The sequence below is a fragment of the Atractosteus spatula genome, chromosome 1 (genome assembly GCF_055471065.1).
Source record: "Atractosteus spatula isolate fAtrSpa1 chromosome 1, fAtrSpa1.hap1, whole genome shotgun sequence".
Taxonomy (NCBI): domain Eukaryota; kingdom Metazoa; phylum Chordata; class Actinopteri; order Semionotiformes; family Lepisosteidae; genus Atractosteus; species Atractosteus spatula.
Genome location: NC_142706.1, coordinates 75,615,446 through 75,637,449, shown reverse-complemented (window position 1 = coordinate 75,637,449; position 22,004 = coordinate 75,615,446). Strand labels below are relative to the sequence as shown.

Sequence of the window (22,004 nt, the reverse complement as noted above, 5' to 3'; positions counted from 1 at the left end):
CAGAAGCGGGGTGGGATAGCCCTTCGCCGGGGACGGCGATTTAAGCGGGGGAGAGTGTAACGCTTACGGCCGACAGGTACTGTGTAAGAGCCAGCGTACCAGAGCAGGTGACGTCACCGCCCTTCCCTGTGATAGCAGGACTACAGCTACTGGGCTGTGGAGAGATCTCTCTTTGGCTCACGGGGCTGGGTCGCTGCAGAGAGACGCGGAAGTCCCGGGTTCGAGCCCCGGACGGTGTGGGGCCGACCTGATGCGGCAAGGGCGCCCGCCTGAGCCCCCGTTGCGTTACAGTATGTTATATTCCTTTCCTTGCCTGTTCATACACTAACTTTTCACAGCTCTTATTGCCCCATTTCTCTCCCTGTTTAATTATATTCGTTACCTCCGTTCCTCTCCATTATTTGTGCGGGCAGATTTTGTTGATAAAGTTGTAAAGTCGACGTACAGAGCTTTAAAACGACCGTGCAAAGTTGATTAGATCAATCGCAGTTAAGCACAAACAAATGTGTTTTTGACATCTTGGTCCTCAGTAAGTTTGCTTTGCCGTATTTGTTAGCTGTTGTTATTCGGACGATGCGCTATGACAATAATATCTAGCACTGACGCGCCTGAACCAATGGACAGGCGTTTTATGCTTAGAACGCAGCAGGAGTCCCAGTGAAAAATGGGCCCGTTTCCTCTTGTTTGTAAGCCCTGTCAAGAAGCAACACCTCTGGCCTGCTGGTTAACAAATTGAATGTTTAATCTGGTGACATTCCTATCTGGGCCAAGGGCTAATGCATGTGTCTAAGAATAACCATTTGCTAGGTGTGATAGATGGTAAGCTATTATAGGCGTATTTAAATCTGAGAGGACAATACCTCAGTCTTAGGAGCAGATGACAGCTTTATTTCAATATGGACCTCAATGGAGCTGTCACTTTGTATTGGAGCGGTTTAGTTCTCCTGACAAGGTATTAGCCCTCTTCCTGTCAGGCCTTCCAGGCTGAATTGAAAGATGGCTGAGAGACATCTTAAACTCCTCCAGCTGCTGGTGTAATTTCTTCAGATCCTAATCTGAAGTCGTGTCACCTCAGTTCTCCGAACATACACCCAGGAAGAGCTGGCTTAGTGCAGGCAGGGAGGGTTCAGTAAGAAGGCTGGTGATTTGATAGTGTAGTAATAAACCCAGAAATTCTGCCTGAGTAGTCTGCCCAAGCTCAGGCTTAGGTGCACAAGTGTTTTTTTATGCCTGAGATGTGGTTTTACGTCTATTCCGTGTGTGATGATTTGAGACTGTTATTAATATTTTTCCAAAATATTTACTTTTATACTCCAGTTTATACTGTGCATTACACGATATTGAAAATGTACAGGACTGACTGTGCATGGTGCCGCTTTTGAACATCGGTCCTCAGCACAGCACAAAGCTCACTTTGTAACTTGCCTGGTAGCTCCTGCCCCTTCTTCATTTTCTCAACAAATGCTGCTGCACTTATTGATGTCTCATGAAATATGAAAAGAGAGAGATTAAAAAATTACCAGAACAACTGAGTTTTAAAAACAATTTATTTCTTTTTCTATGTAGAATTGAAGAAGAAACACTTATTAAGCCGGATAAACACTGTTAAAATACAGATGCCTTTGATGATATGCCTTGTAAAAAAACCACATGGGCGCGTTGTGGTAAGAGTAGTGTAATATGGTGAATGAAATGTTTTTTTGAGTTTTAATTTGTGATGAGAACAGCCATTTCTGGAGAGCACTCTCAAAAGGCACACAAGGTCTTCACACACTGGTGTCCATCCCCCACAGTGTCCCAAGTTATAACAGTGTTACAGCGAGATTTATAGAGCCCAGCTATGGTCACCCTATGTTATTACCACAAATGGGTGTTAATGAGCGACCATTACCAATCGTATTGGAATCATAGAAAATATTTGTACTCGTGGTCCAGTGGCTTTTCCTGATAATGTAATTCCCACCTTTCAGCTACTCCTCAGGTGTCATGTTTAACGTTTATTAACGACATCACATAGAGCAGATTTCTGTTTAAAATACAATTGCCCTCAGGCCAGAGTCAGGTTTCTACAATGGGAAAGAATTATAAGATTTTAGAACTATCATAGCAAACTAAAATGCAGGATGACTATATGCAAAACTGTGAAATGCCATGTCAACATTTCCTATGTGATGTGATCCAGGTCTGTTGAGCTCACAGTCAGTAACAAAAGTTCTAGTGAAATAACTCCCTCGGGATACAATTCTTCAATACAAAGGGATGCGTTTAGTTTAACAAACAACCTGTATGACACAAAAAATACCACGCTTTAAGGTAATTTAAATAAACGTCACTTGTAGTCAGAGTAAAAATCCTTAACAGAAAATATGATGGGCTGTATTCAAGTCATCAGTCATACAAAACTGTAGTAAACTTAAGATACTGCTGGATTCATTTTTTAGCCTCTCTGGGAAATGATCTGTGTGTCTGACATAGTCTCATACTGCCATACCAAGGCAGTATTCTGAAATGTTTTGTACTCATAATTTAAATAATGTTAAACACCAGATTAATCCACAAGCAAATCCCACTCTTTAATGGCAGCGATGCAAGATTCTCCATGAAGATGGGGACCCGATACAAGTATTCAAGATGCTCAAGGGCATCATCGAAGTCCGCCCAGCAGATTCCTTCCGAATGAACAGGGAAACACAGACCAGAGGCCACAAGCGGGAAGTGGGTGGAGGGGCTTTTAAAACCGAGACCTAGATTGACGTCTTCACCCAGGGGGTTGTGGGAATACGGAGCAAGCTACCCTGTCGCATTGTTGACTCCAGTACTCTGGCTTCTTTCAGGAAACAGCTGGAAGAGATCCTCGGATCAATTAGGTCTACCGAACGCGTGCTAAGATCCTGGATCATAGGCTGCTAAGCTCAGAGCAATGGCTCACACTGAAGGTCTGGCAGGAGGATTCGCTGCTGCAGCTCCTTATTCCTTCAGAGCAGCGCTGTTGCTGCCGCCCTCCTCATGTCCCAGGTCTGTGGACACACCAGGGTTAAGCGAGGAACAGTGAAAGGTTTAGCCGTAACGACATTGCAATTGTTTCTGTAATGACAGCATACAGTACTGCAAGGGGTGAGCCCTGTATTTCCTCCTCAAACAGCTAAATGATATCAAACAGACCTGTACACAGCCTCCTCCACTGTACTCATTTTTCTTCTGCTGTTTGCACAGTGATTTATCTCCATTTCCATGACGCTCTGACCAACATTTTAAAAGCTTCCTTACTGAGATAAATCGGTCAGAGCAGAGATGCCATTCTCTGGAATACAGTGGGAAAATGGGATTGAAGCGCAGAAAGTGTGCTTTGCGGCAGCACATCATTAAAACTAATTTAGGTTAAGGATCTTTAGATCGCCCTTTGTTTAAAATCACATTTCTTCACGCTGGCCACCTTTTGTGCTCTCTAAGCAAACCAATATAAATGCTGCGTTTGTCAGAAATGTTCTACTGCAATGGATCTTCATTTCTCAATGCAGTATCACAGTCTTTCACCCTGTGAGTCTTTAACTCACAGAGTGGCTAATGTACAGTAGAGTACCTTTCTCACACTCCTGTTCAGCAACAGAGTATGGGGTTTATTTGGGAAAAATATCCTGGAATTTGTATAATTTATTTGGAATAAATCATTTTCATCTAAATTTATTTAAATGATTTCATTCATTAATTTTAATTTGATAAATTTAATTTAGGGATCATTGGTAAATTAGTCTAAAAACAATAAAACACCACTGGAATGAAATTAATAAGAGAACAGCAGTTCCAGATGAAGTGCCAGCATTTTGCTAAGGTATGTTTCTGATTGACAGTACTGTGCAGAGTTTCACTATAAGGAATAGCATTGCCTCCTTATTGTTCTTAGCTGCAGTTGTTATTCTAGCCTTTAATTCACAAACAGTCATGTGTACAGGAAATAAGTAATTTCAATTTAATTTCTGACCAATTCCTTGCCGATTAGGTCACCTTGAATTACATTTTCGTTTCGCCTTGTTAGTACATTATGTCATGGAATCATCTAAATGTAAAAACCAAATACTCCTTCACTATGGCAACAGCTAAAAAATACAGCTGAGGAAGGAAAGGGAACTTGATCTCAGAAGAGAAGTTTTCTTAATTTCCAGTTATTTAAAAATAAAGTTGTTTTGGGGATTCTGTTTTTCAGAGTTTTCCCCAATCTTTTTTACTCTACTTTCAAATTCAAACATCTCGATTGCAATAGAACGATGTGTTTATTCTTTCAAGAGCTTTGCAATGAAACACCCCAAACCTGTCTGTTCTTAATCTGAAGCTCATGTGAGCAACGTCACAACAGCTCTGTCTCATCATGAATGGGCTTATAGAATATCTGGTGTGTTTTCTAATACAGGTCTGGAGGACTACTCATCTGCTGCTTGTATTACAGCCCAGCTCTCAGTTGCACAATTAAACTCTTGATTGACTTAATAACAGGGCCTGCTTGAACTGTGTTCAGCTCTTAAACATGTTGGAGTTCACTTTTTAACTATTGCATTTCAGGAGAGAAATTGAATTCCTAACCTTTAAGTATAAAAAAAATGTAAAACATTCCAATCAAGCAATTTGTTAGTTCAATGATGGCTTCAATTAGGTAATTACACTCAGCTGGAGGATTGGTAGCCCCTGCCTAAAGTACTGAATAGGCTCCAATGTGTCCAGAACTCACCTACAGCTTGACTGTACTCCAGCTCATAATATGAGATATCGAGATTTCTTACTCCTCACAATGGGTGAACTTGCTCACACCCACTATAGACTCTACAGTTGTCTACATCTTCATTTCTTGCACAAAGATCCATCATTTTATTACAGGTTTTAAGATGCAATTTCATCACACTCAGTAAAGGCAGTACGTCTGTTTGATGGACCTTTCTCATTCACTTTCATTTTGCTCCTGCTATGCATTGTATTGTGAGCACAAGTGTACAGCATTTATTGATAGGAGCTCAAAAGTAAAATTGTAATATATTCACAGAAAGATGTCTAAAGGAAAGGGATCTGACAATGGCAATATCTTGAATTGGCTGATAATTAGATTCTAGATTTTCAGGAATAAACTGTAACTATATGAATGCAGGACAGGGGCAGTTGTGAACCTGTATGGTTCAACAGGGAAAGACACAGGTTTGGTCATTGCAGATCTTGTAGCTGAAATAGCTCTGGGTGATGAGTCTTCAACAAAACTGCTATGACTAGTAAAACCATAGTCACTTCATGACAAGAAAGGTTCTACTGCTCAGACTCCTGAGGTCAGACACCACATACTGTATATGCTTGAGCTTAAAGGGCTATCCTGTGCTGACTCTCCTTATTCTAGAACAGAGAAGGCTCTGAATGGTCCTGATTCAGGTATTTAAAATCCTTACAGTCATCTCCTTCAGAATCACAACAGTATAACACAACCCAGTGGGCTCAAGTGGACAATACCTGGAACTGCATTTCAAAGTAAGAAGAGGAGGATCTCTTTACCTCAAGAGTTGTGGGAGGATGGAAAAAAACTGCCCAACAATGCTGTTGAAGTCAATGCCCTGCTGGATGAAATCCTGGGATCAATTAACTACTAACTTCCAAATGGGACAGATGTGCTGAATTGCTTCTTCTCAATTGTGATGATCTTTTAACAGCTTATATGTTTATGATGTGTGTTCCACCTCTGTAGAGTCTCCTGATGCGTTTGTATCAGCAAACTGGTGAATGGCTGGTATCCATCTATAGCATACCATTCAGGTTTTCATATGGAAGTAGAGGCAATAAAATGCAATAAATGAGTATTGGAACCCTGTTTTTAAAGCCTCGCAGTTTATGTATATATTGTATTTGATTTTCAGAACAATGTAAGCTATTGACTTTGTCTGGAAAGTCTTTTCCACCTACTCCTCGTGTCTCATTCCAGGCTGTAATTCCTTCTGCACTGACATACTGTAGACACAGGATTCCTTCATGGGAAATTGCTGAGATATAAAAACATCTGCTTACAGCTTTCTGTGTGTGTACGCTCAACATTTCAAAAGACACAAACGAATCGCACTAGAGAGTCTCTGCTTTCTAAATGCAGTCTGCGTTCATGGTGAAGTTTGGGGACCGAGGACGTGATGTCGAGAGGTACTGTAGGCAAGGAGAGCTCGAATGCTGGAGAGGAAGAAGGGTTAGAAGGAGAGAGAGTGGGAGAGACAGACCGAGAGAAACAATGAGAAAGGGAGGAGGGGAGGATAAGAGAGAAAAAGACAAAGATCCATTCCAGGGACTGTTTTAGTGCCTCATAAAATATTTAGTTTGATTGTACATGGTCCTGTAATTGCCATCTCTCTGCCTGAATTATTGATGGTCTGTAGCAGAGCTGAGCAGCACAAGTCTCTGAACACTGGGGAGAGGGAGCTGAGCACTCTGGGCCCATCCTCACCGAGGGGACACGCAGCTGGAGCCTCCTGGGCTCCCCCTGGTCAGGGAGACACTCCTCAGCTTTGGAGAAGTGTGGGACAAGAGACAGTCCCTGAGAGCAGGACCACAGACAGGGCCGCACACTGACCCCTGCTCTTCTGTGGCCCCACTTAGTGTCATCTCAGACTTTCAGGAGGTTCCCCCTTAATTGTGAAGTTTCCTTACTCTGGAAAGATTTCATGCTTTGTTGTTGAAGAAAATAACAAAAATCTGATGATGCTGTTTTTCTTCATATGATATAACTAATGTTACAGGGGAATTTCAACGATTAGAACTGGCGATTGAGTCTGGACTAGGTATAACTGAACAGCCGATTCTGTTTTTCAGATATTGTTCATAAATGTGTCATAAGAACAAAAGAACAGATATAGGTGAGATTCCACCCATCTAGCCTGTTAGGTAGCTAGTAGCTTACTGATCCAAAGATCTCATCCAAGTGCCTCTTGGAAGAAACCAGAGTATCATATTGAAAAAAGTGAATGGGTAGCTTGTTCCAGACAAGACTCCCACAACCCTCTGCAACAGGGTTTGATCATGATGCGCTAGTGTAGAGGTACCCACAAAACAAAGGAGTCTGGACTGTGTTCTTGATTTACACTTTCAGAAAAGCAGGCTTTGAAGGAAGGAGACAGAGCTTAAGAGAGGAGGGACAGGTTCAATATGGAATATAACCTCCTCTGTTTTTCAGCCCTCGCACACAACTGTATCATGAGAAGGGTTTTTAAATGGGAGGTGTCTATTCAGCAGATGTAGCATGTTGGATTGCTAATAGCTAATTGATCTGAGGATTTCATCCAGCCACCTCTTGAAAGGATATCGGCTCTGACAACATGACTGGGTAGATTGTCTCACTCTGTCCTTTTCCTTTGAGCACTTTATGGCATGTTACTGAGCCAAGTGTACATGTCATTTAGTAGCAACAACAAACAAATGAATGCATAATAATTAATAATATTAACATATAAGAATAATAATAATGTTAGTAGGTTTCCTATTGGCGACCCTTAAGACCCATGCCTTCACTGCTGTTTCAGCAGTAACATTATGTTTTCCACTGGTATCCCCTTCCCTGCGGTTTTGTGACTGCCAAGAGGAACTGGCCTGCACGTTGTCCCGCTGCTCATGAACAAGGGTACATCGCCCCGTCTCCCTCTGCTCGGTCCAGGGCACTGAGGGAGCGCAAGACACACCGCACACGCTTCCCGCACGCGGCAGAAGAAACACGAACACGCGCCAGGCTTAAAAACACTCCTGCTAAAATATTGATAGGTCCTCGCCCAATATAATAAGTGAGAGACGTCCAAAGAGTCAGTACATGGGGCTTCTTCACAGGGAGAGCTCCCGCTGCTCTGCTGTGTGTGCAAGCATGCTGCCCGTGAGCAAACACGCGCTATCTGCTGCAGGTCAAGAAGAACAGTTTTATAGTCAGACACTGTGGGCGTGTTTAAAGGCAACATGTATGTTTTTCTACAGTATCATGTTTGTAATATGCAGGGTGGATAACAGGGGAAATATAATTAAATTATTCATATTTTAAAAAGGGACGTAATTATAACCTTCAAGGTAATGTTACTCAACCCCGAGTGTGGGACTGTACTGGGCATTTTATTATCTAGGTCAGCTAGTTAAACATTCCTTACTGTTCACTCCCTGTTAATGCACGGATCCACGCCGACTGCACACGTCGCTCGGGAAAATGGATCCTGGAGGAAGGACTGATTGATTCTGCAAAGTGGTTGAGATGTTGTGATATGAGGAGTGTCCTCAAAGTGCTGGTTCAGCAGATGTATTTACAAAGAAACAGAGACAAACAGATCAACATGTCTTTGGACTGTGGGAGGGAACTGGAGCACCTGGAGGAAGCACACTTAAACATGGGGAGAACATGCAAACTCCACACAGACAGCACCTCAGGAATTGAACCCAGGGCCCTAGTTCTGCAGGACAGAAACGATAACCATGTTGCACTGCTTTTTCATGTTTCTTTGATTTTGAACTGACTAATTATTTATTAGATATTAGTTTAAGTGTTGGGATATTACACAGATATGTTTTGAATACCTGAGAGGTTAAGGTGACATTCCTCCACCTACAATTCCCCCAGCTCTCACAACCTTCAGGTCATTTCAGTGGCTTCACTGCACAACATAGTTCTGCCTTTTGTGAAAGAGATAAAAAGAAAGAAAAAGAAAACAACTCTCGGACAAATCGGTATACGTGTGTGGAGGGAAGTTCGTTAAGAAATCGGAAGGCAAGTGGGAAATGCTTTTTGTCCAGCACAGCAGAAAAAGGTGTGAAAAGGTGTGTTTTCTGTCGGGTTTTCTCAAGTGGGCCTGAGCATAAACGCTAGGAGCTTAAAGACTGAGCCTTTGAAATTGTGAGCCACCATTTAATTTGTGCACAAGAGAGCAAACATTTCCTTCCATCTTCTCAAACCTTGAAGACATAAGAAAGGTCCCAAATGAGGGGAGGCCATTCAGCTTGTTTGGTTGTTAATAGATAATTGATCCCAGGATCTTATCCAATTGCTTCTTGAAAAAGCAGGGTACTGGCTTCACTGGGAAGGTTGTTCCACACTCCCACAACCCTTTGGGTAAAGAACTGTCTCCTGTTGTGGGTTTTTAATGCACTTTCATGTAGTTTCCAGATGTGCCCTCTAGTAGTATTCCAGTTTTTAGTCATTGTTCAGCTGGGTTGACGGGTTCTGCACTCCTCTATGCTCTGGTCAGGCGAATGTCTCTCAACAATGAAAGCTCTCTGTGCACAATTCTCTATGACAACTGTGCTGCCAAGCAGAGCCACAGTCAGTAACGAATAACATGATAACTGTTGTGATGCAGGCAGTAGATCAGGATTAGATTAGAAAAATGGTACAACATGGCAGAACTGACTTTGAGCCCTAAAATTTAATTTTGAGGCTTTCCTACAACTGTGTAAAAAGTGGATGTAAACTTCCTGTCTGTTCCTAACTGGAGATATTTAACATTCTGTTAATTTGAAGAATTATATTGACGGGAAACGTGGTGTTCACAACCGCAGATATTTAGCACAAATATTCATGTTGGGTTACTAAACCATGGCGACACAAGAGATCCGTTTGACGGGGATTTATACTGTGTGGTGAAGAAACAGCGGCTTAATAATGGTACTATAACAAATGCAATCCGAACACATTAAGGATTTCATTACCAGGTCGCGCTGATCACAATGCAATGATAACACTGAAGACTGAAGGACAACTTCTGTTTAGGAATCGTAAAGCAATCGAAATGTTTCGAAACGCATTCGATGTGAAACGAACAGCCTGCAAAATGCAAAACATATAAAAAAAAAAGAAACGACGAATGACTCGAAACCTCAAAAACGAAATAACTGTAAAACTCCGGAATGGGGCGGTGAGCTGGGGACGAACGATTTGGGTCCGTCAGGGCGGCGAGAGAGGGTCGTGACTCCGCAGCACCGAGCTCTGCCTGTGATGAGTCAGAGCTCCCGGCCCAACATCACGGGCTGCCGCTGGGACCGAGCAGGCGCTCCGGTCCCTAATCTGCTACAGGTAATAAAGTGCTTCCTCAGTAATGCACAGCCCATAAGTGTCAGGACGCTCCGTTAATTTATAGTGGCGGTCCTTCCGGACGAGGGTTGTAAATCGTGATACACTGTCTGCCGCACATTAGACGATGACAGGGCCACACATCCAGCCTGTAATTGATGACAGGGCAGTGTAATGAGGTGATGGCTTACAACACGCACGCTGGCTTCCTCATTATCTGCAGCTACTTGCTTTAAGAGAAAAAAAAAACAGAAAAAAGACTAATAATTGAGCTTTGGCTCAAGTCGGTTATTAATTATTTATAATGTTTTAATAAGTTTTTGATCGGGAGGGATGGTGGTAGTGCGGAACTCACACACACTCTCTCTCTCGCTGCCTTCTCTCCCCTGTCCTGTCAAGGAGCTCCCTGATACAGCAGGAGCAAGGGTTTCCTCTGTTCTTTCAGGTGCAGAGGGGGCTCGAACCCGCCACCAAAAGGTTTAACACCTCTGCCTCTTCCAGTTTATACAGTAGTTGTGAAGATTAAATTAAAAAAAAGAAAACAAAAAAAAGAGGAGCAATCAGGTCAATTCTTAGAATGTCAAACTCTTTCATTAATTTTCTAACCACTTCTTCCAGTTCAGGGTCACAGGGGAGCCAGAGTCTATCCAGCAAGCAATGGGCACTAGGCAGGGTACACCCTGGACAGGACACAGTCCATCACAGGACACACACAGACACACACACTCACATACCCTGGACAGGACACAGTCCATCACAGGGCACACACAGACACACACACTCACATACCCTGGACAGGACACAGTCCATCACAGGGAACACACAGATCCACACACTCACATACCCTGGACAGAACACCAGTCCATCACAGGGCACAGACAGACACACACACTCACATACCCTGGACAGGACACCAGTACATCACAGGACACACACACTCACATACCCTGGACAGGACACCTCTTTGGACTTTGGGAGAAAACCCACACAAACAAGGAGAGAACACATTGTACAAACTCCATGGAGACAGCACCCTACGTACGGAATTGAACCCAGTCCCCAGCACTACAAGGGAGCAATGCTAACCAGTGCTCCACCATGCCACTCAGGAATGCCAAAGCTTTCAAACCTATGAGTCCAACCGAAAAATAAACCAGTAAAAACAGATAAAAGAGACAGGTGGCTATTTCTACCTTTCACTGTACAAACATAAAACATAACTGGCTTTTTCTGGGTGAACGGGATCAGTTCAAAGTAATTGCAAATTTGCAAAATTGCAGGCTGTTTTTAAACGTGTAGTTCTAGGAGTGGATGGATCCATTTTCAATAAACAATTAGTCCAATGCAGAGCCCTGGTGAGCTCTCAAGGCAGGACACACCTTGGATGTCCCTCCAGCTCATAAGGGGATATCCACTCATGCTTATGGGGGACCATTATTGGAGATGCCAATTAAACTGGACAGCATGTCTAGGCAAATGGTCAAAAACCCATATGAACACGAGGAGAGTAAGCATCTTCCACATACTGTATAAGAATCAAACCAAATACCCAAGAGCTGTGAGACTGCTGCGTGAAGCTCCTCGCCACTCTGCGGCCCTAATTCTGGAATTGCTCTTTGATTATAATAGGAATATAAAAAAACAGAGCAGGGAATTTTTCACTAGGGGTATGAAGGTTTAGTGGTCATTCAATGACCATACAGACTGTGCCTTAGATCAGACATTTTTACTGGCTGTGGGATCTTGTCACAACCTGCAACAGTTGGGCTTACAAGAGAAGTGGAGTCCCTCCCAATAAGAATGATTCACAATGAAAGGCAATTTGTTTCAATTACACATTCCAGCACAGACTGGAGGAATACAATTGGAAATTTTGAAAGAAATTAATTATGTCTAACTCAGAATAATTCTAATTTTAACTGAGCAATTCCTTGGTTATGCATTGCATATCCACCACTTATTGTGTGCCATTCAGGTTGTAGTCTAAGAAGAAAAAAATCAACATCTATTGTTGACAATTTTACTAGTGCATCAGTATGAATTCATTCACTGTTGGTGCCCTTTTCATGCACTGCACGGTTTGCTGAAAATAGTACTGCAGTTTCTCACAAGCACCATTCTGCTTGGAGATTAGGATGCACTGCTATTGTGAGAAAGCACAATGAGACTATCACACCCTCCTTCGAGGCAGGTGCTGTTTTCCTGATGTGATGATTCTGTTTTTCTTACAGCCCTGAATCGCTGCATGGAAATGATACGTTTCCAAATATTCAGAAGTAATGCACGTGTTCCTCAAAGCTAATACTCCTTGTTGTTTTTAACATTGTCTAACATTGTTGTTTGTAATGAAAGTCACATTACAAACAAGTCTACGCCTAAAGCCCTAGAATTGAATTATTCAACCAATAGCTCTAAAAAGAAAAAGAAAATGAAAAATGTATGCATCTACGTGATTCTTTGTATAGAAAACCAAAAATAAAGAATGAATGGATCAATTGATCGTTCCCAAGATTAAAAAAAACATACTCACATTTATTATCTAGTGTGTAAGATACTCCTGGTGTGGTAACTGTATCACACCTCATTCTGTGTTGATTCAGGCTTTCTGTGAAAACACTGTTGCACATCATTACAAACCCAGTTAATGATAATTGCATTAGAATTGATTTAGTTAATGTATGTGCTTGACTAATGATGTAGTTCCAAATATAGAATCATCTCTTTTCCTGAATATTGTCTTTGTAATTTAAGATCAGCTGTAATGGAACTTTTAGGATATTATTGCATTGAGCTCTCAGAGGAACATGTGTCCTAATGGGTATACTTCGCTGGCTTCATTTTTTAAATCTTTATTAACCATAATGGCCTGAACAAATCTGATGTCAAATGTCAACTGCTTACTTCTGGTGTCCCGGAATTTCATTTATACAGTAAACGTGCCCATTAATTATTCATTGCTATTGTGAAATCAGCCTCCAGATTTTAATAGTTTGCAAACAGGAGGAGTTCCTTCTAGGGTGTCGCTTGTCTGTAGCTTGTTCATCCAAGGTTATCAGCTTCAAATACAATGGTTGGGTAGCTTGTTCCTGACTCCCACAGCACTTTATTAAGAAGTACTGTACTTCCTGTTTGCAGTTTTAAATACACTTCCCCTTAGTTTCCAGTTTCAGTGCTGATTCCACTGGGCTGACTGTGTCAGTGTCTTTGCGATTTCTAAGAACATACAGAAACAGAAACAAGCTGGCAGACGAGATGAGCCATTCAGCCCATCTGGCCTGTTTGGTACTGAAGTTTATTGACCCCAGGATCTCACCCAGCTGTTTCCTGAAAGAAACCAGGGCATCTGCTTCAACAGCATTGCTGTGTAGCTTGTTCCACACCCCCACAACCCTTTGGGTAAAGAAGCGGCTCCCGTCCTGTTTTAAATGTGCATCCACATACAGTAGTTTCCACTTGTGTCCTCTGCTTTGCGTTTCACTGTTTGTTGTGAGGAAGCGCACTGGGTCAACTTTATCAATACTGTGAATCCTTGAATCAGGTCCCCTTGCAATATTCGCCGTTTGAGACTCAATAGACCTGATTCCCTGTGCGTGCACCCGGTCGCTCTGCTCTGAACTGAATCTGGCTGTGCTAGTCCACACTGGCTGCAGTACTTAGTATTGTGTTTCAAGGTGACCATAAAACCTTTAACTCCTGAATTAGATGGAGGTCCTTTCAGCTGAGTCTTGTGGTCTGCTGGAGGGTATGTCCCCCTTTTTCAGTGGCTCAGCCAAGTTCAATTTAATTCTTAATAAACACAGCATTACTCTAATATCAGTCCGTGGGTCCAGTTACCAGCCCATGTCTCCTGCTGTGTTTTAATTCAATCCCTATTGATCCATATCTCTCCTCCCAAGGACTCCAATATCATGTGAATGGAATTCAGGGATGGGTTCCCTATATTATTGTATTCTATAGCCGTAAAGCACATTAGCTGCCTGTGGTGCAGACCAGATCAAGTATCAATCAATACGGGCTAAATAGAGAAGCTGATTCTTTCTACACACTGATTATGAAATGTTCATATTTTTAAAGCTGTAGGGCACTCTGGATTTCTTCTTGCTTCATTACTGGAATTATACCAAAGGGTAAAAATATTTTTTGATCATACAATAGCAAATGTTGAAAAAATAAAATCCAATAATTTTGTATTTTAAAGATATTGTTACTGTTCAATTAGAGCTGAATCGATACGCTCTGAGAATAGGCCCATTAATTCTTCCCTGATATGTGATGACTGACTGAGCCTCCCTTAAAAAAAAAAGGTTTATTTCAGAAATAACACCCGCAATCGCTGAGGTTATTCTCTGGTTAATGTGACAAGCCTGTCTGCAGCCTTTATAGCTGCTAACTTGGAGGATTACCATTGTGATAATGTGCCGATTATTTTAAAATGTTCAATCAAAATAAGGAGGCCGAGTACTGCTGATGAGCGCTCTGAAAAGGCAGGTCTGTGTGAAATGAACACTGGAGTCTATTCTGTTGCCTTCCAACTGTCAAACTGTGTTCCTCCTCACAGACGAAAATTACTTCATGACGCATTGAAAGGACTATAGCACATTTTATACTCATTCTGAGATTAATTAGCAAATTTTACGGGAAGTATTTTAACTAGAAAAAAAAACAGAAAAAATGTTCGAGCAAAATCTAAAGTGAGTGATATTTTAAGATTTTGTGGACGTTTGTGCCACCAAACAACTGCATCCTAAGGCAAGCGCTGCAGTGATGACGAGTGGTGTTCAGGACCCTGGGCCCATAACATGTGAGCTGTGGGTTCAGGTCAGATTGGGTCACTACTGCTGTAACACTGAGCAACCCTCCTGATTCTGTTTCCTTCAGTAGGTTACTAATGAGAGGCCTATCTGGCTCATTTGGTACAGAAAGTAGTAGCTCATCCGTCCCAGGATCTCATCCAGCAGTTTCTTGACAGACGCCAGGGTATCGGATTCAACATCATTGCAGGGTAGCCCGTTTCACACTCCCACAACCCTTTGTGTAAAGATGTGCCTGCTATTTATTGTTTTAAATGCACTTCCACTTGCATGTCCTGGTTCGTGTTCCTCAGGGTTGATTTTGTTGTTGCTTTTGATTTTGAATACTTGAGATCCAGTCGTACTCTTCTCTGTTCGAGCCTAAAACGCCTGTCAGTGTAGGACATTCCCAGTTGTACACAATATTCTAAATGAGGCCTCACTAGCATGTTATCCAATTTTAACATTCTGTTGTATAAATGGGATACTTTGGATAAAAACGACACCCAGATTAATTAAAAACGTAAAATGAGACATTGTAATTCCACACCTAGTGCTGACAGATGTAGATTTGCTAAATGTTTGAAATTAGTGTACAGTATAATGTCATAGTCAGAAAGGGTTGCATCAAAAATTGCAGTCTGTATTGCAACGCGGCCCTACCAGACAAACCTCATGCTCCCCACTGAAGAATGAGGCCAGTAGCATTATGGAACCACCTTTTGATTTTGTCTCACAATTTCTCATCCTGGTATAACACACAAAATCACCCATTGTCTGAGGGATTCAAGGTGCAAAAATACTTCTGACACCTTGTATCAGAAACCACACACGTATTTTATAGTCATTCATGTTGGCTTTGTAGCAGGATGAAAAGTATCTGAATGTTTGTGCTCACAGCACTTATGATCTCTCTGGCATTTAAAGCTGATAATTTAACAATCAGCTTCTCTTAAAAATAGGCTTCACATACTGTATATTGTTTAATGACTCTGGAATTTTGTGTCCTGTACATAAGCCGTACATTGTCTTGAAAAAGACTGTTTTAAATCTACAAAATGGCAAATGCTCATTAGCTGTAGGTGCTCTCATACTAGGGCAGGCAGCACTGAGGGGTTGTTTGCAAGCAAGCAGCTGTGGTTACTGAGGGGTTAATTTCCCTAGTAGGTCCACTCTCATGTGTGCTGTCCATACATAATCCAGGAATAGACACTGCAGCCTGGGCCCATCGTTGCAACAACACATTGTCAGATCTGGTGACATTTCCAAATAATTGGCCATTAGCCATCCCAGAGTGCACTGCGCGGCTGACCTCGGTTAGCTTGTGAATATTTTACCAGCTGGACATTACGGTATTGTTGTGCCTTTAAAATAAAACGCCCAACTGAGATGGACATTCTGAGGGAGGCTCTGCAGTGATTTAAGGGGGATCTGGCAAGCCACCAGGCTGGATGATATGACAGAGATGATGTCAGTTTACTGCGTGGCACAGTGGTTAGCATTGCAGCCTTGCAGTGCTGGGACCCTAGTTTCAATTCCAGACCTGGGCTGCTGTCTGTGTGGAGTTGCTATGTTCTTATGTTTGTGTGGATTTCCTCCAGGTGCTCCGGTTACTCCTCCCACAGTCTGAAGACATTCTGGTGGGAAAATTGTCCCTGGTGTGCGTGTGTCTGTGTGTGCCCCGTGCTGGACTGCTGTCCCATCTGGGGAGTATCCGGTCTTGTGCCTGCTACATGCTGGGATAGGCTCTGGCTCCCCTGCGCCCTGGAATTGCATATATCGGTTAGAAAAGGGATGGATGTTAGTTAACCTGGACTTTCACATAGCCTTTCTAACATATGCCTGTGGCATCTTCCATACTCATAAAATCCTGTGGGAGAAATGTGGGTGAATTTTGTTTATTTGTATTCATTTTTCCTTGACTGTCTCCATCCTGATGGAAAGTGCTAGTAGCTGTGTCATGAGCAGACAGACTTCCTGACTTGTTGAGTGGAACTGCTTCCTGCCTTTTCCGAAGGGACCAGTTTCACCAGACCAGTGTGTGGGGGGGCTTTTCAGACTGACTCATGAGAGAGGGTGGTTTGCCCAATGAAAGATGTGTAAGTTTACAACAGCCAGTTCTCTGGTTATATACCCACCTGATTTGGAATGGCGAATTGTGTTTCCTACGGGTTGGCTTGGAGTGAACTCCCACGAAGATGAAGACTAGGCAGTCTGCCCTGATCCACCCACTTTTAGGAATTTCTCCATTTTAACCACAGCACCCTTTGAGCACTTAATGTAACATGTCCATTCAAAACTGCGAACAAGAGGCACTTCTTTACACAAAGGGCTGTGGGAGTGTGGAACAGGCCATGGAAGCAGCATATCTGCTTCAACAACATGGCTGGACATCTTGTTCCAGACTCCCACAAATCTTTGTGTTAAGAAGTGCCTTTGTGTTTCACTGAATGCTTCCTCATCGTGTCAGGACTTGGAAGCTTCAGCTCCTTCAATCTGTTCGGGTAGTAGTTTCTGTATCTGTTAGTGAAAAACTAAGAAGGAACAATTAAATTATCCAGAAATCCATTTAGGAATATAGTGAAACATATGTACTTTGGTTGAATGTCCAGATAATTAATTGATTCATTCATTAAATACTAAATATTGAATAGATCTGTGTTCCGCATCAGTAACGTTTTGATAATATAACAGCTCTTTTTCATGGTTTTTCCCACAGACATTCATTGTCTGGAGTCAATTCGGTTGTGTGATGAATGAATGTAAAGTCAAGTTGTCTGCTGCAAATATTTAAATAAGAGTAAGAGATGCACGCAGAGATAAGTAAGAAATTATTGCCATTCTGTTTACATATTTTGCCATTTTTAAATCTTATTGAATTTAACGTTAGTGCAGCCTTAAACAATGTTAAACCGCAAAATCTAAACAACTTGGATCCTTGTTTACTGAAAACAGTCTGAATCTGTCAAATACATACAGAGATCATCCATGATCCATTTCAGAGCCTCGCTCTCTGTGTGGTGCTGCCTGTTGCTCAGTTCCACTGTAAGGAGGCCAATATCTGCAAGGCTAAACAATTCACCTAAGTGTTCGATTTCACACATTTCTGACCTTTTCAAAAGTCACATACTGTACCTGGTGTGCCTTTTGCACGAGGCTCTGCAAAAAGACACTTTTTGCTAAAAACAAAATGTGACTTTTTGTCATTTAATAAAAGTGGTTTTTAAAAATTATTTTAATTAATAATTTTAAAATATTATTATGAATATAGATATATTTATCATTATTCTATGATCTAGACTAATGGTACTAAATCTATTTAACAATTTAATATGTGAAAACCAGGGTGGAATAGTGGTGCAGTTGTTAGCAGGGCTGCCTTGCAGTGCTAGAGTCCTGAGTTCAATTCTGGACCTGGAGTGCAGTCTGTGTGGAGTTTGTATGTTCTCCCTGTGTTCCCCCCTTCCTCCAGGAGCTCTGGTTTTGACACTCAGTCCAAAGAAAAGTATGTGTGTGTTAAATTTGTCATAAACCATTGGTGCTCCCCTGGGACGCACCGCAATTCGGGAAGTTTGTGTCTGTCTGCCCTGTGATGGACTGGCGTCCTGTCCAGGGTGTGTCCTGCCGTGTGGCCAGTCCTTCCTGGGAGGATAGGCCCTGGGCCACTGACCCTGTACTGGATGAGCCGTTACCGAAAGTCACGTGTGGGATAATGTCAAACCTCACTCTAGTTAACTGGGACCGAGTGTCATCTATTCCTTATCTAACATGATAACAGCAACCCCATAGCATAAGTCAGGGGCTCTCAAACCTTGTTCTGGGGTCTCCCCTCCCCACACCTGCTGGTTTCTGTTCCACATGAGCACTCAGTTAGAATATAACTGTTAAATTCCATAGCATAAAGGAGGTTTACCACTGCATTTCACGGCTTAAAATCACCAGCCTGTTTCCGGGTGGAAAGAAATAAAAAAACAAAGCCAAGCAGCCTGTTAGTCCAGTTAAGGATTCATTTCAGTCAAGAGCTCAGCTCCAGTGCAAACCAACAGGTGATTCCATGACCAGGATTGGGAAATTCTGGTACAGACCATAAGAATCACAAGGATTTTTTTTTCCTTTTGTAACATCTTGTTAACATTTATCACATTATTAACAGACATACCAGGGAATAAAGGCTCCTGAGGTCTGTTCTTTGTTAGGTATCCGGTCCTGAAATTTGCTGCTGCGACCGTCATTATTACAGCTACCACTAATATTAATGTCTTGTTTTATTTTTCTCTCAGATTCTTCCTGAAGTTCTTCCTCAAGTGCAATCAGAACTGTTTGAAAAATGCAGGGAACCCACGAGACATGCGGCGCTTCCAGGTAGGCAACCTCAGCAGGGCCCTGCCGGACGGACCACCCCTGAGCAGGAACAAACAGGAGCGGAGTTTGTACATTAAGATGAAGAAAGCAACCCGTACCTTTTACAAGTGTCTTGTCTGAAGACCTTCATAGCTGGACACCTAGATAAAGCCCAGGGCCAAGATCATCCCCAGACGGCCCTCTGCTGTGCTTGGAGTAGAGGAGCCTGGACGCAGGAGTGCAATCGCCCGATGCTCCCGATCAGAGCGGCGGCACTCTTTGCTCTCAGGGAATGGGCACTTTGGTCACCTTGCCTGCTGTCTGCCTGTGCGGCTGCAGACAAACATACTGTATAACTTTCACGAACAGACTAGAAATAGAAACAGCAGCAGGTTTGTACTAAATACGTCAAGCCTACTTAGATGCACAATCTGGGGAGTGCATGTTCTTTTCTAGCCGTGCTAAAGATACATTTCACTGTGAACACTTCTATGAGGTGACCAGTTTCCACACTTGTTCCCAGTTCTTCGGGCAGAATCCATAACTGGTCAAACCCTCATCTTTCCCGGCACATAGAGAGTGCTCGTTGCAGTCCAGGTTAAACAGTGAAAACGGAAGGGATTGCTGTATTTTGGAGATGGCTGGTGTTCTTGTTGCCCGGGCCTCTGTGTGTGGGTGGGTGGTAGGGTTCGGGACCTGACGGTGACGCTGGACTTGAGGGCACTGTCTCAGGCTAGCACCACGGCAGACACCCTGCACTGACTCTCTTGTGATGGTAGGAGTCCTTCGGGAAGACCTTTCTCAGTGCGAGTCTGTGCCTGAGCTACTCAAATCCTCAATCTTCCCTCCAATTTACCCTGTGTCTGATGGCACTGCCAGCCTGGAACATGCCGGGAACCCCCTGCAGCTTCCAGTTTTTCCACATGAATTCCTGGCAGTAGCTGCGGCACCTCTAGTGAAAGCAGTAATCGCTGTGTTGTCGTTCGTAAGGTTCAGCGCTGCCCCGTGCTCTCCCTCTCCAGGTTGTGGTGTCGACAACGGTGAATGTGGATGGCCATGTGCTCGCTGTCTCCGACAACATGTTTGTTCACAATAACTCCAAACACGGGCGGAGGGCGAGACGCCTGGACCCTTCTGAAGGTAGGAAGGACTGCTTGTTGTGCCCACATGTGCCCTGTGGGTGCTCACCTGGCAGGTCCCTGCGATAACACCCTTAACTGTACAGTCAAGCCCCCAGGCCTCTTTACCCTGAAGTAGCAGTGTGTTGAATTCCTTAACTCACTAAAGACATCCGGTCCTGCAAAGTTTTCAAACAGGAAAGCCTGGCTATAAAATCTATGACTGTGTCTTGGTGGCAGTGTGCATTGTCACTCAACGCCTCCTCCATTCTGCCTCTCCTGCACGTTTGGTGGGTAACTGATCCGAGGATGCTATCCATATGTTTTCCGAAGTCTCCTGGGGAAGAACATGCCTTGGGGGATCGTTTCAGACACCCACCACCCTTTGAGTAGAAAGAGCCTCTTGTTCTCAGACCACATCAGCACTATTGATCTACGTCAGGGTGTGCTGGGTCCCCTAGTGGAGCTTTATGGTCCTGGTAGATTGCCATGCTCACAACGACGAGTGCTACAGGGTGTGAAACAATATATCACTTGTGAAACAGCATCTTTGCTTACTCTGCCCAGCCCTGTGATAGTTTAAAATACTTCTCCCTTGGCCATGAAAAGACCTCTTTTCACAATTGATCCTAATACGAGGTATCCAGTGTTGTTGAAAAACAGAAAATTAAGGAAGGCAGAGTCTGACACTGACCAGATCAGGAGCCGTAGATGTGTCAGCGTAATGTTCCCATGGCAGCAGGGATGAAAAAGCCCTCCGAGTGTCTATCAGCGGCAGGAAATCTGCCGAGAGTGGAGGCGATCTTGTCTTCCGCCTCTGGACCCCAGAGAACAGGACTGAAGTCAAATCCATTGAGTGGATCTTGTAGACTTTCATCTCTCCTGGCAGACTGCATTGCTTTGTTAGGAGATAAAGGCAAAACCATCTGCTCGTGGCTCTGACTTCTTTGTTGTCTCGATTAATACACTATTTTTTTAAAGATCATTTTTTTATTTTTATCCAGATTTCAATTTTGCAAATATGTCCAGATCCTCAGGAGGAGTATTAATCTACGCATCTGTGGATTACAGTGAAAAATCTAGTTTTCTGCCTCTCATAAACAATGGGAAAAATGAACGATAACACCAGATGTGAAAAAACGCAATAAAATCTTATGTGGATGCTCGTGTAGAGACAATTGGCTCAGATTTATCTAGATTGTCCTTTGTGTTATGACCCATGTAAGTACTGGAATCAAAGCCAAATATTACATATCATAAAGCTTATTAATTTATCACACTAAACAGTGTTTCATGTCATTCAGTGGTACACTTTATCATTGCAGCTCCTTTAAGTAAACTACTGTAAACTCGCAAAATACAAACCTGCAGACCAGCACAATATAGACAGTTTATAACAGAACAATTAGTTCAGATCCCTCCTCAGACATAACAAATTCTGTAGTCCTCTCTAAAATTCAAAATTTACCATTATTATTTTGTCTGTTACAGCTATGGTTTTCTATTTTCATCTTCATAAATTTAACACTGACTACTGATTTTAGCACTAGTACTAGAAAATATGAAATTTCGTTTTACATGACGGCACACATATCCCTTATCCGATCTTGATGTCCCTCCTTGTTTCTTAATCCCACTGTGATAATGAGATATTTGCGAGGATAGCTAACGAACAGAGCGATCGATTGTCAGGTTCTTTCCCAGCCCAGTGAA

General features: G+C 42.7%; 1 protein-coding gene across 1 annotated transcript in view; it reads left to right on the top strand.

Annotated features, from left to right (window-relative positions):
- LOC148842021 (transcription factor COE3-like) overlaps positions 1–22,004 on the top strand; it is a 134,704-nt gene that overhangs the window by 72,146 nt on the left and 40,554 nt on the right. The window contains exons 6-7 of the mRNA XM_088921351.1: positions 19,113–19,194; positions 20,196–20,313. Coding sequence (XP_088777477.1) covers positions 19,113–19,194; positions 20,196–20,313 — 200 coding nt within the window. The remainder of the gene's footprint in view (positions 1–19,112; positions 19,195–20,195; positions 20,314–22,004) is intronic.